At 36.2% G+C, this 17,408-nt stretch overlaps 1 protein-coding gene across 2 annotated transcripts in view; it reads left to right on the top strand.

The window, feature by feature from the left end:
* The window catches only part of CLSTN2 (calsyntenin 2), a 394,596-nt gene that overhangs the window by 144,725 nt on the left and 232,463 nt on the right, over positions 1-17,408 (top strand). For both annotated transcript variants that reach the window (XM_087739556.1, XM_087739557.1), the window contains exon 2: positions 6,527-6,649. In XM_087739556.1, coding sequence (XP_087595682.1) covers positions 6,527-6,649 — 123 coding nt within the window. The remainder of the gene's footprint in view (positions 1-6,526; positions 6,650-17,408) is intronic.

Here is a 17,408-nt window from a genome sequence, read left to right as displayed (position 1 = left end):
CAAGTCTTACTGTGGCATTTACCTAGCAAAGTACCATCCCAAAGGAGGAGTGGACTGCCAAACCAATGTCATCCAGATCTGGGAAGGAGTTTTTTTCAGCTATAATGATCGTGCATTGCAGATGTCAGTATGTCATCTGCATCATTAGGATTTTTATGTTATGCAGTATCCTCCTAATAAGGCATTAGAAGTATTCTCTGCTGTATGAGATAAGGACTTGTTGCTTGTAGTGCAGACTGCATAAGGTTCAGTCTCTTATATTCTGCAGAAGTTAATGGGATTTCGTGCATATGTTTAAAAGGCTTCCTAAGCATCCTCAATTTGGCTGTTTTTTAGAGGAAGGTCTTTGACACTTAGGATTCCAACAGGGTGAGCTGAAGATCATTGAAGTTAGCAAATGAAAGGACTTAGAGCTGAACTAAGTGGTAAGAAAGCCTAAATTTTCTGCCAATTCTACTGGAATCAACAACCTCTTTAAGACAGAGATAGAGATGAGAGAACATATTATCAGTACATTTAAATCAAAAATAGATCCATTATGCTATTTTTGGAAAAAAGAAAGAAAACATTTGGATTCATAAAGCAATTCTTAACCCTTATAATCTGCTACCTCAAGTTTTAACTTCCTAAAGCTTAGAAATCAGCAGTTAATAATCAACTAGACAATATTGACTCTGCCCTGGTGTCAGTAGTCAAAGCTTCTAATATTCTTTTTGTTTTTTCCTTCATAGTTCTTTTATAATGTGTTATTTTTGGATCAGTGACATTTTCTAAGTATTTTAAGTCAGAAACGATCTGAATTTTGGAAATACCATTGTACTGTATTCCTTGTACACATGCTGCTTTCCACCCACTCCCCCCGCCCCAAACAAGTGTCTATCTTGGGTTACAGAAAAGATATCTTTCCTCATAAGATGATGTCCTCATACATTTTGTCTGTATTGTGGTCCAGTTATAATAATACTTCTGCACTGACAAATTGCAGCTCTGTTCACAGGCGTTGAGACTTGGAAGATTTAATTTTGCAGTCTGATAAAGCAGGCAGTTGTCTTTTAATGTTGTAGACGTTATGGACATGGGGTTTTGTGTACCTATAGCCATACTCATAGTAAAGGGCTTTTTGGTAGATTGCCAAAGAGCTTGGGATGGGAGGTAGTTGATATTTTCTTTTCCTACTTCTGATGTATCTGTGTCTTGTCTGTGACTTTGTTTCTGCTGAAGAGCTTCCCATGGGCCTTTTGGTGCAGGTGTAAAGTGCTCAGATGCAATCATAGTTTGTAGGGGAGTTTGGTGGGAGGGGTGGTTGTTTTTCTTACCATGTATCAGGTGGCAAGTAGCAGGGTCGGTTTTTGAGCATGTCATCTGGAAGGGGTAAAATCCAGGGCACTGTGCAGAGGATGGGGAAAAGGCATCAAGGTAGAATGCAGGAGTTTGGCATATTTTTGGGGTTCTAAACATCTTCTGGCCTTTCTCTGTATTCATTTTACTAAATTTTGGGACTTGTCCTTGAACCAACTTTCAAGAAAACGTTCCTGGGGGCATGAGATTTCCTGCAGACTCTACAGAATGAGTTTGTTTTTCTTTTGCCTTTTTCTACTCCATTGTTGTATGTGCCAAGTGCATTTGCAGATGGAACACAGAGTGGCAGTTTTCTATCAAGATGGTTTAATTACATGGAAAGGCTTGTAATCACAAGCTTTGGTGGGACAGACTATGAAAATGCATTGTAAATGGTGCATACAAATTTTAATGAATTGACCTCTAACTGTAATAAAGGAAAAAGATTAATTGCATTATCCTAGAGGCTACAAATTATGTACATTATGATTTTATATGAATGACTAATAAATCATACGAAGAGACAAGTTTAAAAAAAAACAACAAAAAAAACAAAACCAAAAAAACCAAAAACAAACAACCCGCAGCACAGGTATATTTCATCTGCACATCTTAACTAAATATGTGTTTGAATTCATGAAAGCGTTGTACTGATTTCAGCTTTTACCCAGCTAGACAAATGGAAGGAAAAGGTGAATGATAAATGTTTTCAGAGATCTTTTATACAAAAGACAAAACCATACTTTTTTTTTGCAGTTTTAGAGTTAATATGTGTGCTACAACTTAATACGCCTTAAAAGGGAAAAGAATTTTCTGTATAGCTTTTATCTGCTGACTGTCCAGCTTCTTTGCTTTTTTGAGTTTAGCTTGCTGTATAGTACTCTGCTCTCACAGTTCCTGAAACTTCACATACAAATCTGTATATAGACTTCTTCCACCATCTTTAGCAAATGCAAATCAAGAAATGTAGTTTGCCTACAACCTTTTTTTTATAAAATGTTATTAATTGTAAGCACTGCTGAGAAACATTAAATTTTTTTTCACCTTTTGTTTCTTCCATTTTAAAGATAAAATAAAAAGTTCCCACCTTATTTTAAAGTTTATAAAAATTCAAAAAAAGTACATGTTAATCTTCAAGAAATTCTAATAAACACCTTATGTAATGGGAATTACATAATTTCTTAAATAATGTGAACTTTGGGGGTTTGTTTGTTTGTTTGTTTGTTTGTTTTTGCTATTTAACCATACAGTTTCATATAGCCTAAAGTAGACAGCATGGTAAAACTTTTTTTGTTCTGGTGTTTAAATAAATGCAGTGTGGCCTTACTGTGTCTTTGGAAACCTGACCTGAAATTCAACTGTTTTTGATGTAACTGAGAAAATAATGCAACTTTAACATACTTTGAGGGGCACTTTAAACTAAATGTTTAAAGAAAAGCATAACTGTATATATTTACGTTAAGATCTTTAGGTTCTAATGAATTATAGTCAAAAAAATAAGTGATTTTTTTTTTCAGATATGGCTTTGGATATCTGTCAAAAAGGTAAAGCTCTTAAAAAAAAAAATCTACTCAGCTCATAGGAATTCTGTAATTTTCTGCCAATATTCTATATACGTTGTATAAAACACAAATTATTCCCCTAAACATGAATACAGCCTGGATCTGAATGCCTGTTAGTCTCTCTCAAACATATGAAATTTATTTTTCTACAATAATAAAAATAATTACTTGAAGGTCAGAGCTGGAAAAATGGAGGGTAAAAGGGAATATTACTTAAGTTACAGGAAGTCATGTTTTGAGGTGCAGGTCCCGCTCTAAGGCAGCGGAATTGGGGGCTGAGTTGCAGGTGATGTTTTTACTTCAATACATTAATATTATAAAAGTAGAGGCAGTAGATAAGGGAAGAAAAAAAATCATGCTCTTAAGGAGGGCACCACTAGAAGAATATGTAATTTGTATTTAAAAATATGTACTACTTAAATATTGTGAAATTTGAATCAGTAACTAGAATGAGACAGGACAAAACACTTTTGAATTAATTTTAAAATTCTATGTGTTTTAAAGATGCTGCATAGGGATAGGAAGATATCAGAGGCTTATGAGAGGTGTGTTGACCTGTGGATAAATACTAATTTGAAACAGTCTAACATTTTGTACCTGCCCTTTTGTCTTGGAGGAACAAATGTAAAGTATTCATTAATCATTTTATATTTGAAGGTGCTCTTTTTAGAATCTAGTATCTTATGAAAACTTATATAGTGGTGTATGCATTTAGTAAGAGTTTCTTTCTTAATCTTTTAGCAACCTTTAGCAGAGAAAATATGAACACCCATCCCCCCCCCCAACCAGAACACCAGCTACTAATCTCAGTATTACAGATTTCTTATTTTAAAACAAGTATCCAAAACAGTGTAAAAGGATGAATAATTTTGATGATGTGAAAATATTTCAAAAGGATAGATCTTACGATGCAAAAGAATTGAATTGTTCTCCAGAAGAGTGTGGATGATTTCCATTATTTTTAAAATTTCCACACCACAGGTTACACAAAGCTTGTATGGTCATAATTTTTCCTTTGGAGATGTACCTTATAAAAGCTTGCAAATAATTTAACCTTTTATTGTATTTCTTTTTCTATTATTCCTTTCTTTTTCCTAATACCAGTCTCTAAGGTCTAGGGCTAAATTGTAGAACTTGTTCCTAATGTACTTTCTTCCCTTCCCACCCCAACACAATTTAAGGAATTATGTTGCTGTCACTCATTTGACTGTTGCTGTTGCTCATGGGACACTAATGGAAAAAAGATAAGGCTTGTAGAATTGCAGTCACTGAACACCGAGAGTGTTTCTTAAGCAAAAGTGTCATCAAAACTATTCTGTAGAATCTATAGTAGGAGGAAGGGCTTTGGGTTTTTTTTAATGTGGGTTTTTTTTTGTTTTGGGTTTTTGGTTTTGGTTGTGGTGTTTGGTTTTTTTGTTTGTCTGTTTGGTGTGTGTGGGTTTTTTTTTGGGTTTTTTGGGTTTTTTTTTTGTTTTTTTGTGAGAGCTCAGACAATTAACAGAACCAGGAGGAAGGAAAAGCTGGATTTGGTACTTGAACTTTTAGTTGCATAAGGAGTTTCCTTTTCATGCAATTTCCTATTTACTAGTTTATTATTGTTAAATAGTGTCTGCCTTCAATCAAGAGATTGCCTTTTGTTCTGTACAGCATGTGTCAATCAAAGCCTTTGAGTCGTATCAGAGTACCAGTGGAGCATATTTATGTGTCTGGACGTTCAGGCGATTCACGTATTCAAATAAGAGATACAGAATACTTCAACTGCCCTGCAAACTGGAATCCCAAATGCTATACAGGGCTCTGAAATTGCATCTATCGCTTCTCATATTTCAACATCGACAAGACTTTTGGCCTTCATTGTATTACATAAACTCACCAATCTCTCCTGTGGCTGTACAGTCATTACAAGATGAAGAGATTCGAGTTCCCTATTTTCCATTTTACCTTTCCCTGACACATCCTCAATTTAATCTTCCCATTGCTTAGTTATTGCAAAAATGGGCAAAACCACCGTGAAGATAAGTATGCTTTCTTCTGAAAGAAAATACCTTGCAACATATAAATGAACTCAAAGTTCTCATATTAGTGGTTAGACTAGAAAATAATTCAGCTTTAAAAGGACCTCAGATCATTCTTCCCGAGTCCACAATTTCCTAATGATTAAACAAAGAAACAAAAAGGCAAAAGAATGAACTTCAGTTTGCCATAAATGTATTTGTTTGCTTTTTCCAAATAGCCAGTGAAGAAAATAATTTGTTAATTGCCCAGCTCCTCTGCTGTGGCCAGAGCCCTCTCTATTGTCTTGGTGTTTACTGCTATTTCTTCACATAGAAGAAACTATGTGGGAGAAACTTGAAACTCATTCTTGTCTGGAGGTTTTACAGAAGACAAGACAGGAAAGAGTTTAGGGTTGTGTGTGTGTGTGTGTTTGTATTTTGTTTGTTTATTTTTATAGTGGGGTTATTTCAAATAATTCTATCTGGTTCAATTTGTTTTTGCTTTAAGTGTCAACTCTCCATCTTTGAGGTTATTTCTCTTACCTCACCAAATGTTTTCCTCAGCATCTGGTACACATAACTAAATAACACGTACAAAAATTGTCTTGCATCTGGACTTGGTGAAAATGTGGTATGTATGCCTTAGTGCAGTGTTCCCTCATGCCTGGGGTTGTACATTCTTCAAACTGCAATTTGTTTAGGCTAGCACCATTGTATTATTTATGTAGGAGTTCCAAAAACATAACATTCAGATTGTGGCTGCGGGAACAAACTGCTATTTATAATCATAGCAAAGCTAAGCCTCTTACAAAATAAAAAGAAAGGGGAAAATGCATCTTCATACTGTTCAATAAATAGGAGATGGCTGGTGAGAGGGATGCACATTGAAGGGTTTAGGAGTAAGACAATCTGATGATACGTGGCATATCCCCTACTTTAAAAGTGTCTTTTTTGTGTGATCTTCCTCTGTACTTCAAGACCAGATATCCTAATGTTCAACAGCTGTATTTGAAGGACAGATTGTTCAGAAAAACTTCAGATCCTATTTAAGCATAACTAAAGCTGGTTAAACAGAAAAGAGGTGGCAGCTTTTATCAAAGTGATTAAAATGTAGAAGTTTATTTTTTTGTCTACAATATAGAGAACACAAAATTCATTTTAGGTATTTTTCTAAAAATATAAATTGAGAAGTTGGCCGAGAGTCCAATGTTCTCACCTGCCCTTCTGCTTGCGCTTGTGTCTTGACAGGAGTTGTGTTTCTCTGAACGTCCTTTCTTTTGCATCAGAGTTTTGCAACTGAAAGCAATTCCTTCAGAAGTGTCTGACCCTAATTATGTTTGGCAGTTGGGAACACATTAAAAATATTTTGAAAATTGGCTTTTTATTTTGGTGTCTTAATTGGAGGGATGTCTGTAAGCATTGGTTTTCTCATCGGTGAATTGTAGTACAATATGCATATCATTTTGCTTTAATATTTGAATGTTTATAAAGTACTTTGGGATCTTGTTAGTGGCTTTTGAATAATAACATTAATATTGAACGTACATTAAATACTTTCTCTTTAAAGATAAAATGAGCTAAATGGATGTAAAACACAAATCAAATTAACTAGGCATACTATTTCTTTTCTAGTGAACAAACACAAGCCCTGGATTGAGACATCATACCACGGAATCATAACTGAAAACAATGACACTGTAATTTTGGATCCTCCCCTTGTTGCTTTGGATAAAGATGCACCTGTTCCCTTTGCAGGTAGGAACATACATTAACAGCAACATTTGAGCTTATGGATTATATTATGGACTTATTTAGCATTTGTAAGGAGTGAATTTGCAGTGCAGAGATAATGTAATCTGAAGGACAGGTTTAGAGGTGGTATCTGAGTACTCATGACTTGACCATTGACCCATAGACCTTGAAACAAGATGTCTTCTGCAATGAATGTGTCTGCTCATTTGTTGTGAAGCAGAAGTGATTATAAACAGCATAATACAGTAGGCTTCCACTGTCAACATATTTTTTTTTTAATGCAAACACAAGAATTATATAATTAAATTTGAATTTGCTTTTATAGAAATGAATTGTTACAATTGCCTAAAGTAATAATACATAGCTAATTTAGTTTAGTAATAACAGCCCCTGCTTTCTCTCTTCCTATTTTGCTCCTTGGCTGTGGACAAACTATGTGACAAATATTTAAAGTTGCTCAAATCTTATGTTACTGTGTTAGTACTTTATAACTGTCAAAGACTTGAACAGAAAATTTAATGGAGGTTTTGAAGACTTTTGCTCAGATTGCTGTATGATAGAAGCATGTCATATAGAAGTTTTCACTTATATTAAGTCTACTTTTCCTGACACTTATTCTGTCATATGAGTTCCTTAAGCAGAAAATAGTACTTTTGCATGTCAAGCAAGTTTTCTCTTAAATTCCCTGTTTCATTAAAAATATTTTTTGAAGCAAAGGGAGAATATTAAGGCTCAATAACTGTTCTGAAGATCCTAAAAAAAATGCAGTTGTTAAAAAGATTATATTGTTTAAGAATGTTCATCTTTCATAAGGAAAGGCACTAGTGAAGATGAGTATCCTTGTTCTTGTGGAATATAGCCATGTTCAGTGAGCAGTAAGTCAAAGTACTTACTTTGGCCCAAACAGCATTTTACAGCATCATGTAAGAATTGTTATTAGCCATTTTCCCCAAAAGCATATACTGGCATAAAGTCACTCTGCAAAACAGAGATTCGCGACTGTTTTTTTTTATGTATTAAACCCCATTTTAATATCAAGATTGGTTTGTCATGCATGGTGCCCCATGGTTCTTGGTTGCACAGAACACTTTTCTTCCTCAACCATGTATGCACTGGGGACGTTCAGTGGAGGGCGCTCAGCTAAATTTAGTTAGAGGTAAAAGCCTCAAATAGCGTATTCATGTGGATACAGCAACCTCGGCATGAAACACTTTTGTCTGTTGATCAGTTCCTATGGCACGGAGTTACTTGCTGATGGCGGCATAATCAATGTCCATTCGGAGACATTGTCCGTATGTCCATATGTAGACAGCCTCTAACTGGGAGGTACTAATTATAATCAGAGCAAGTGTACTTCATACAAACATGCTCAGGATAAGGTGTCCTTAACTCAGTTACTAGTTTTTGAAGCAACAGAGAAAGTACTTGTTTCCAATTTTATTTTTTTTTGATGGATTCATCAAGAAGCAGCTATATGTTAAAACAAACAAGAAGTGTGGAATGAGACTTTGAATGATAAACAGTTATCTGTAATGTATTTGAGTATGCTTTTTTCTTATAACTGTAACTTTCACATATGTGTGCAATTCATTGTTCCAAATGTTTGTGGAAAGCAGTAATGTAAACTTAGATTAAATCCTTGCTAAACTAAACCTATCTGTGAAATCTTCAGGTACAGTTGTTTAGGAATGAAGATTGATTCCTAGTGAAAAGACGCCCTTTTCATTTTTGGGGGATTTTTCTATTACTATGAATGTTCCATTTCATATTTTCCTCTTTTACTTGCATTCCCTTGGGATATTTACAGGGATGTTAATGACTTGTGGTGTTTTCACTGAGACTTTTACAAACTTTGCTGACTGGGGATTTGCTGGCCTGATTATTTTCTTTGGTTTTTACATTGGGAAAATTGACATGTTTTTAATGAATTAGTGATTTACTCTTCTTGTAGAAAATCATCCTTTGAAATACTGAACTTGCACAGACAGACTGGCTTTCGTGATAAAGGTTACATTAGACAGTAGTTTTAATTTAGTTTCTTCATTTATTGATTTGAATTATATACATTTTAAGAGGTATTATGGGGTCTATGAGGGAAAATACTTGGTGTGTATTCCCTGATATGAATAGTTCATTTCCAGGTAATATTGTGTATTTGGCCTCATGATCTGCAATTCAGACGTAATATTATAATACTGATTGAATGCTTAATTCCCTTGAAGGGCCTGGATTCCCTACCTGTTTGGAAAAACCTCTATGTGTGCCTTTTTTTTTTTTTTTTTAAAGACTTTTGTCTTTTTAAATTGTTGGAGTAACTTCTTATTTGTGTTTGAAAATTTCTGCTTTAATATAATGTAATTTTACTTGGCTTCATAATATCATTAATTTTATTATAGGTCTTTATGGAAAATTCAATTTGTGTAATGTATTTAGTAGGAGAAAACTGAAAATAGATACAGCTACAACATTAACAATATTAAGTAGCTGTACATTTAATAGTGTTGTAATGCGGAATTTCTTCTATGGCTATATTTTGTTTAAGCATGGAAAATTTATTCTACACTATAATATATCAGTCTGCAATTGTACCAGAGAATCAGAGTTCCAACACTTCCTTTCCCATCACCCTATTAATATTTTTAGTATTTTGTCCAACTATTATAGAAAAAGATTTTAAATTTATAGTCTTTTAGAAAGATTTTCCCATGATTTTTTTTTTTTTTTTGAATGGGCCCAGATTCAAGAATATATCAGGGCAGTTTCTGACCTGTGCTTAGATATCTACTTGGATGTCCTTGAACAAGCTATATTAAGACTAAATGTACGTGGTTTCTTCCTCTGGAACTACAGCTGCTGCAGCAGTTTACCAGCAGATTGTTGGCTGTTTCATCAGTATTTGTGTTAGCTTATAGAGGTAGACATTTTTTCCAGTAATATCAGTGTGTATTTGACTTTAAAAAAAAAAAACAACCAAACAAACACAAAACCAAACAACAAAAGAACCCCTCCAACAAACCAAAACAAAAACCGAACTCCAAACCAAACAAAAACCCCCAACCCAGCTGCTACATATCCTTTCAGTTTTCATATGGGCATAAGTCCTATAGAAACAAAATTGAACTAACAACAGAAGGAAAACTTTCAAGTTAACCACCAGGTTGATGTTCCTAGGGAATGCCTCTATTGCGATGTAGATAGATTTTATGTGGACAGTGTAATCTTTCTACTTAACATCTTCCTTTTTAAGTGCTCATCTTCCATCAGTGACAGGCTAAGGAAAATTCACAGGGTTTATCATTGAAAGGGTGACAGGTCCTGGCAGGTGAAATGCATCTTTATTTCATACATTTATATATTAATTTATTCCATATTTATTTCTACATCTTACTAGTGAGGGTGTAGTCCTTTTGGAAACATGCTTAACTTGTGGAATTAAGGGTAGGTAGTCCTTGTGTTTATGGCTAAGGCAAGCAGAGCTTCAGAAAGGAGGTGCGGTAGTGTCAAGCCGGAAAATATATCATGTTAAAGCGAGTGTGCTGGGGCCATGCATTGGAGACCATAAACCTTACTGAGTTCTTGTGTCCAAATTGTCTGCATTACGCTTTATAAAACAAAGTTAGTGTTGAGGTCTGGGATATCTGTAGTTAGGCTAGCATTGTGGTCTCTAGGATTATAATGATGACAAGATGTGCTCTACTAATAGCAGATACCAGCAGATAATGAGATTGCACTGTTTTTTCCATGCAGGAAAGCACAGCTCTGCTGTACAGCCCTGGCTTAAAGGAACCAGAAAGGGCTGTTTGTACCCCTCATTGTAAAAAGCTCTAAGTTCAGCAAGAAGAGCCTGGAAGTGGTGCAGGTTTTCCAGCTCTGAGCTGTGTATTATCAGGGGGATGCTTTGGGCAACGTACAGATCACCTTGCTCCTGTCGATTGCCCTGGTGCACAGGTAGTTTATGCATTTATTATTTTTCACCTTAGGAGATAATCTTTCACCTAATAACTACTTTTTTACTAAGCATAAAAGCAGAACTAAGCTATTAAGACACATTTGGTATTCACCAATGATTCTTATCTGCCCTCAGTGCTTTGGTTTATTTTCTATACCCTCTCTCATTTTTTTTAGTTTAAATGTTAGTTGTGGTATAGACCTACTCCAAACTATAAACAGTGTTTTTCTTTTCTCTTCTGGTAACTTTAACATTGTTCCTAGTACCTGTGCCTTTTCCTTTTCATGGCTACTAAGGTATGTCTTCTATTAACTTTCATGTCAACCTCTTCTAGTAGTACACCCATTATGGTGCACGTCAAACCCCTATTCATGGAGTGGTCACAAGAGAAAATTACTATAATCTGCACTTTTTTTCCTCACCTCTGTCTAATGTTTAAAATCAAGGGTGATGACAGGAGAAAAAGGAATCTTCTGTGCAGTTACCCTCTCAGCAGGTCTGTGTTTCCATGGAGGACTAAAGGGAGACTAACAGGACTAAATGCGCCTGTGAAAATGCTGGCTGTCAAATGTGATCAGCCTATTTCATAACTGGAGCATGAAGACTTTCACAAGATTGAAATAAATGGTCTTTGGTGTCTCTTTATCTTATGAATTTATTGTGAATTGTGCAGCAATTGGACTATATGTAAAATCATGGTTCTTAAAATTATCATGGTATGAACGTATTCACTTTTTCATGCAAGTGCATTTTTCAGACCCATCGTTTTGAAGGAAAGCTTGAAAATATTATTGCAAATGGTTAAGTGCAAGAAGTAATATGAGTAGTTTTCCAAACTTCAGTTTTTCAAGTCCTGATATGAAAGGGATTTTCACACACTGGTGTTCAGATACAACTGATACTAACTTGATTTCTTTCTATGACAAGATTACCCACCTAGTTGACCAAGGGAAGCCAGTCGATGTAATCTTTTTGGACTTCGGTAAAGCCTTCGATACTGTCTCTCACAGTATCCTCCTGGGCAAAATGTCCAGCATACAGCTGGATAAACACATAGTGCAATGGGTGGGCAATTGGCTGATGGGTCAAGGTCAAAGGGTTATAGTAAATGGGGTTACATCGGGCTGGCGACCAGTTGCTAGTGGGGTTCCACAGGGATCCATCTTAGGGCAAATGCTCTTCAATATCTTCATAAATGACTTGGATGCAGGACTGAATGGTTTGTTATCAAAGTTTGCTGAGGACACAAAACTGGGAGGAGCCGTTGACACTCTCGAGGGCAGAGAGGCCCTGGAGAGAGACCTGGACAAATTAGAGAGCTGGGCAATCACCAACCGTATGAAGTTTAACAAGGGCAAGTGCCAGATTTTGCACCTGGGACATGGCAACCCTGGATGTACATACAGACTGGGGAACGAGAGGCTGGAGAGCAGCCCCGCGGAGAGGGATCTGGGGGTTCTGGTTGACGGCAAGTTGAACATGAGCCAACAGTGTGCCCTGCGAGCCAGGAGTGCCAACCGTGTCCTGGGGTGCATCAAGCACTGTATTGCTAGCCGGTCGAGGGAGGTGATTGTCCTGCTCTACTCTGCACTGGTGCGGCCTCATCTTGAGTACTCTGTGCAGTTTTGGGCGCCACAGTACAAAAAGGATATGAAGCTACTAGAGAGTATCCAGAGGAGAGCCACAAAGAAGATAAAGGGTTTAGAGGGGAAGCCGTACGAGGAGCTGTTCAGCCTGGAGAAGAGGAGGCTGAAGGGAGACCTCATTGTGGTCTACAGCTTCCTCACGAGGGAAGGAGGAGGGGCAGGCGCTGATCTCTTCTCCCTGACGACCAGTGATAGGACCCGAGGGAATGGCAGGAAGATATGCCAGGGGAGGTTTAGGTTGGATATTAGGAAAAGGTTCTTCACCCAGAGGGTGGTGGAGTATTGCAACAAGCTCCCCTGGGAGGTAGTCATGGTGTCAAGCCTGACAACATTCAAGAAGCAATTAGACAATGCCCTCAGACATATGGTGTGAATTTTGGGGTTGTCCTATGCAGGGACAGGAGCTGGACTCGATGATCCTTGTGGGTCCCTTCCAACTCAGGACATCCTATGATTCTAACTGATCTTTAAGATAACTAGACTCATCACATCAGCCTGAAGCATTTTGCAGAGTACCACAAAAAAATAAAGAAAACCAAAACCCCCTAAACCACAAAGAAAGTACAAGTCTTGTAGAAACAGATTGTGCCTTCTGTTCTCTTCAAGCAGTATTGTGTAGCTGCAGTGTGGGATTACTTATTATCTAATTTAGGGAAATCTATTGGACGAATCTCTCTTTAAAAAAATGTAATAAAATCCACCCAAAAGAAGGAATGTAACTTTAATTAGACCTACACCAACCTGCAGGTCAGCCAAACAACAGTCAGCTATCACATGCTAGTTATGAGGCTGGAAATCACTTCAAGGATTTGACTTCCAGGCTTAGGAATGGTTTGGCTAGAAACAAGGTGAGATCAACTGAATCAATTTGACAATGTTCTGTTTCTGTGATAGCAAGAAGCCCTCACAAAATGCTGTAGGATTTTGGAAGGCTATTTGGAAAGGGCATCTCTCTGCATTTTAATAACAGCAACTCCGTTTCATCAGCAATGTTGTGCAAAAATAGATCTGAAAGGAACTTCAGGATGTCTCCAGTCCATTCTCCTGCCAAAGGCAGGATCCATTATACCTGTGTCATTCCTGATAAATAGTTTTCTGTCCTAATCTTAAAGATCTATAGTGACAGAGGTGCAACAGCTTCCCTGGGCAATCTATTCCACTCTTCACCATACTCACTGTTTTTCATGATGCTTAACCTGAACTTTCTGTACAGCAATTTGATCCCATTCGTTTTTGTCCTATCCACCATGGCTAGGCAGAGCAGATTATTCCCATTTTTTTTTTGCAGCAACAGCCTTTTATGTTACTCCCTAAAAGCACTGGGAGCACAGGGGTGGGGTGGGCCTAAGCTATCGTTGTGTTACAGAGTTGAACCAGAGAAATAGGAGGTAACTTTCAAAACAATGAGGTGATGAATGCCCTTTTCACCTTGAGCCTGAAGAGCCTAACTCTTCACTGTGTCACCATTATTAGGCTGATACACTTGCATTTGAGTGCAATGTGTGGTACCAAGGTTAAGCTGGATAATTTTACCACAGTGAGTTGGGCCCATTAAGTCTTAAGCTGCTTGTATGCTCTTAATAAATTTACAAATAGCTTTTTTAGAAAAGGTCACGTGTGTGTCTTCCAGGCTCTATGCAGACAGGTACTCTGTATCTCAGAAGCAGTTGCAAATCAGACTTCTTTTGCAGATGGAGTCCCAGTCTCTGAATATGTTTTGGCTGTGCTAAAACCACTGTAAAGTGTAAGGAGACAATAAAACCAGCCAAGAAGGGTGTCTGAGTATTCACTAAACTACAAGCTGCATCCACAAACTCTCCCAAGTCATCTTTGTTATTTTTGCAGTTCAGAGGAGCGTGTATTCTCAGCTGCACCAGAGCAAATCCAGTAGTTGTCAGTCCACTTACACCCAGGGGCTGAACACAAAATCCTATTTCTCTGCTTCAAACTGTGAAGCTGTCTAGCCTTCTTGTTTGTTTGTTTTCATTGATAAGTAGTGACATTAATAACAGAAACAATCTTTTTGGTACATTAAAAATGTGGAAATTATTTTTCAAATTGTAACTCTGAATACTATCATTTTTAACTCACTGTCAGCCAGAGTTAAAACATGCTGTCAGTTTATGATGCCCAGAATTCATCGTTTTTAAATATTTCACTGTGAAAATGATGCATGATCAAAAAAATCTGAACTGTAAGTGAAACCACGGAGTATTGCAGTTGTTTATAACAAATCACCTGCTGATTTTTTAAACTTCTATTTTTGAAGTTTACATTTATTAATGTACCTTAACTAGTTAAAATTGTAGCCTTTAAAGGCAAAAAAAGAATCTCTTCCTGGTGATCATAACCTAAGGTAGAATAAAAGACTGGCAATAGCACAATGCTGATTTTGACCTAAAGGATGCTGCTCATCGCCCAGTAAAGTTAGAATGATAAATGCTCAGGCTTCAGATTAAGAATGCACCAGAAAAAATCACTCTGACAGTGACCTCTGTTGGTTAGTCCCTGAAGTTCAGAGATGAAGGGTTCGAGAGTTTGTTTTGGTGGGTTTTGTTTTTTGGTTTTTTTTTTTTTGTTCTTGAATTTTTTGCCATTAAGTTTGATTGCCTGTCTTAGTCATTTTGACAGCAGTGAAATAAAAGTAGGCAACATTAATGTCTCGAAAGAAGACTAAAGGTTCAAGAATTCAGACTGTTCTAATAGAGCTTTTAGTAGCTGCTCTGAGTGGTCTGTCATTGCAGGAGTAAGTGCTTAGGAAGAAAATTAGACTTTAATGCATGGGCAGTGAATGTAAGTTGCTTCTGGCAGACAAAAACAGTAATGAATGAGAACATGGAGATAAACTTTATTACACCTAAATATACTAAATTACTCGAAGCCAGAAAGAAGCAAGTAAAGTAACCAACTATGGCTTGATGATATTCATTTGGGCTTTTAGACAGTAGTCTAAGTAGTCCTAAGTCTATGGAAAATATTGATGTGAACTAAATTGGAACTGTTTTGAATAGTTTTCTTTATAAATAAGGCTTGATCTTTGGAAAATTTGGGCAGGATATTACTGTGGATATACAAACATACACATGTGGACGGGGACAGAATCTGGCATTTTATTGTGCTGAAATATCACACTAAATGACTAGTTAATTAAAAAACTGTTTAATTGAAACAGGTTGTAACTGAAGTTGCCAGGAAAATAGTGTCAGTTGTTAAACTTCTGGACTGTTCAGAACACTAGAGGTAAACCTAAATGGGAAGTACTGGAATTGCTAAGCCTGTAGGTCCCAAAATTGGCAGCTGCTATTATGCTCTGACTATGGATGTAGATTTTGTCACACACCTTCTTTGGAACTAATGAAGCCTTGTTGTATGAGTGCCATTACATTTAATAAAAAAATACAAACTTTAACCACTTATTAATGTTGTTGTTATCAGAATGAGGGCTGATGATAGCTAGATAATCCAATAAAACAAAGCTTTCTACATAAAAAAAGAAAACACCAGTGTATAGAATTGTTCTATTCAAAGTAGCAAAGATCTGTGCCAAATTCAAATGAATTGCACTGTAGGAATTATTGTTATCCAGCAGCCCTGTCTGTTATGGGAAACTGAGAGACGTGGTTTTCTTGGACCTTCCTGCTAGTCTGCTAAAAACCTTCAGCTTCACTTGTAAGATCCTAATTGTTGTGAAAGATAGGAATGCAATATAGAGTCATTGACAGTTCTGGAAAACAATTGTTTTATTTGAACTGAATCCAGAATCAAATTAAAAAAAAAACCAAAAAAAAACCAACAAACCCCCCCCCCCCCAAAACCCCAAAACACCCAAAACAAAACAATGAAACAAAATGCAATAATGTAGGAATGACAAACTCTTTTTCTTAATCAGATCTAATTATATCAGGCAAATTTTATCGGAAATTCAAAAAAATAGCAGTCCGTGCTTCCCTATTTTATTCTTTGAAATTATTCTGTTAGTCATAAGTGTTATGTTTTTGACCTCAATATTTTACTTTTTGTAAGAATTGGTAATAAATTTTAATGCAGGTTTTTTTCTTCAGTGATCATTGAAGGTGAACAATGAATTTCAATTTTACTTGCAAAGCTAAGTATCCATTCAGGAACAGTCAAATATTTTCTAAATGCTTTTGTTAATGCTTCAGTAATGGAATTTCAAAGCTTGTTCTAAGTATTACTTGTCTATTTATAAAAAAATACTTATATGAGTATTAGAAAGTGAAATCAAAGTGTCAATAGATGTTTTTGATTCATTGACAATTCTTAATAGATAAAAATCTTTGCACTGTATCTCAACAAACTCTGGTGAAGATAATGCAGGCTATGTAAAGCATTGCTAATAAACACCTTTTTAGAGACACTAAACTCAGTGATACTGTAGTAATTTGTCCCATGTGCTGACTGTCCATCATGTAAGGACATAGCTGCATAGAATGACACCAAGCAATGCGATTTATTCAATTGTATTCATGTATATTTTATGCTGTGAACAATGTACCTGAATCTGCAGTTGAAATATGAAGTAATTTATTTCAATGAACTATGTGCATTACTTTATTTTTAACAAATATTTTGAAAGCTGCAAAAGTAATTTATTTTTTTGAGGTATTATTTTAACAATTTTTTTCTGCAATGGAATATTTGAGTGAATTAAGACTGTAACTTGCTTTTGAGATATAATTTTTGCTAGGTAGTTAAGCATGGATTCAACACACTTTAGCAGTTCCCTAAAATCTGTGATGTTTCCTCAGCTATGAGTTTAAATTCTGAATGTTACAGGAAGGACAGCATCATGGGAAGTACATAGTATTTTTCCCTTCGATGATGGTAAGTGACTTCAAGCATTTTAAAATGTGACTTTTGTGATCTGAGTACACTCCCAAATTCGCATACCAGATTTATCAGCAAACTTAAAATTTTATTTAAGGGTAGAATTACTGTTTGGTAGTAGCAGTCTCATGCTGATTTGCAGCACATGTGTAATTCAGGTAAATAAATAGTTGCCTCTGAATCCTCTGGTTTGGGATTAAAAGGATGAGGAATAATTCTCTTACTATGGTGTCAGTGATACGTTGAGGGCTGCCTTAGGTTTGAAGAGGCTCATATCTTCTTAAAATTAGTGCTTGCCAAATATGTGTAAGCAGGCGAA

Source organism: Nipponia nippon, unplaced genomic scaffold, assembly GCF_047370975.1.
Source record: "Nipponia nippon isolate SJK-2023a ecotype South Korea unplaced genomic scaffold, ASM4737097v1 scaffold_7, whole genome shotgun sequence".
NCBI lineage: Eukaryota > Metazoa > Chordata > Aves > Pelecaniformes > Threskiornithidae > Nipponia > Nipponia nippon.
The sequence above is the reverse complement of the archived record's forward strand: the minus strand, read 5'-3'. Positions and strand labels throughout refer to the sequence as shown.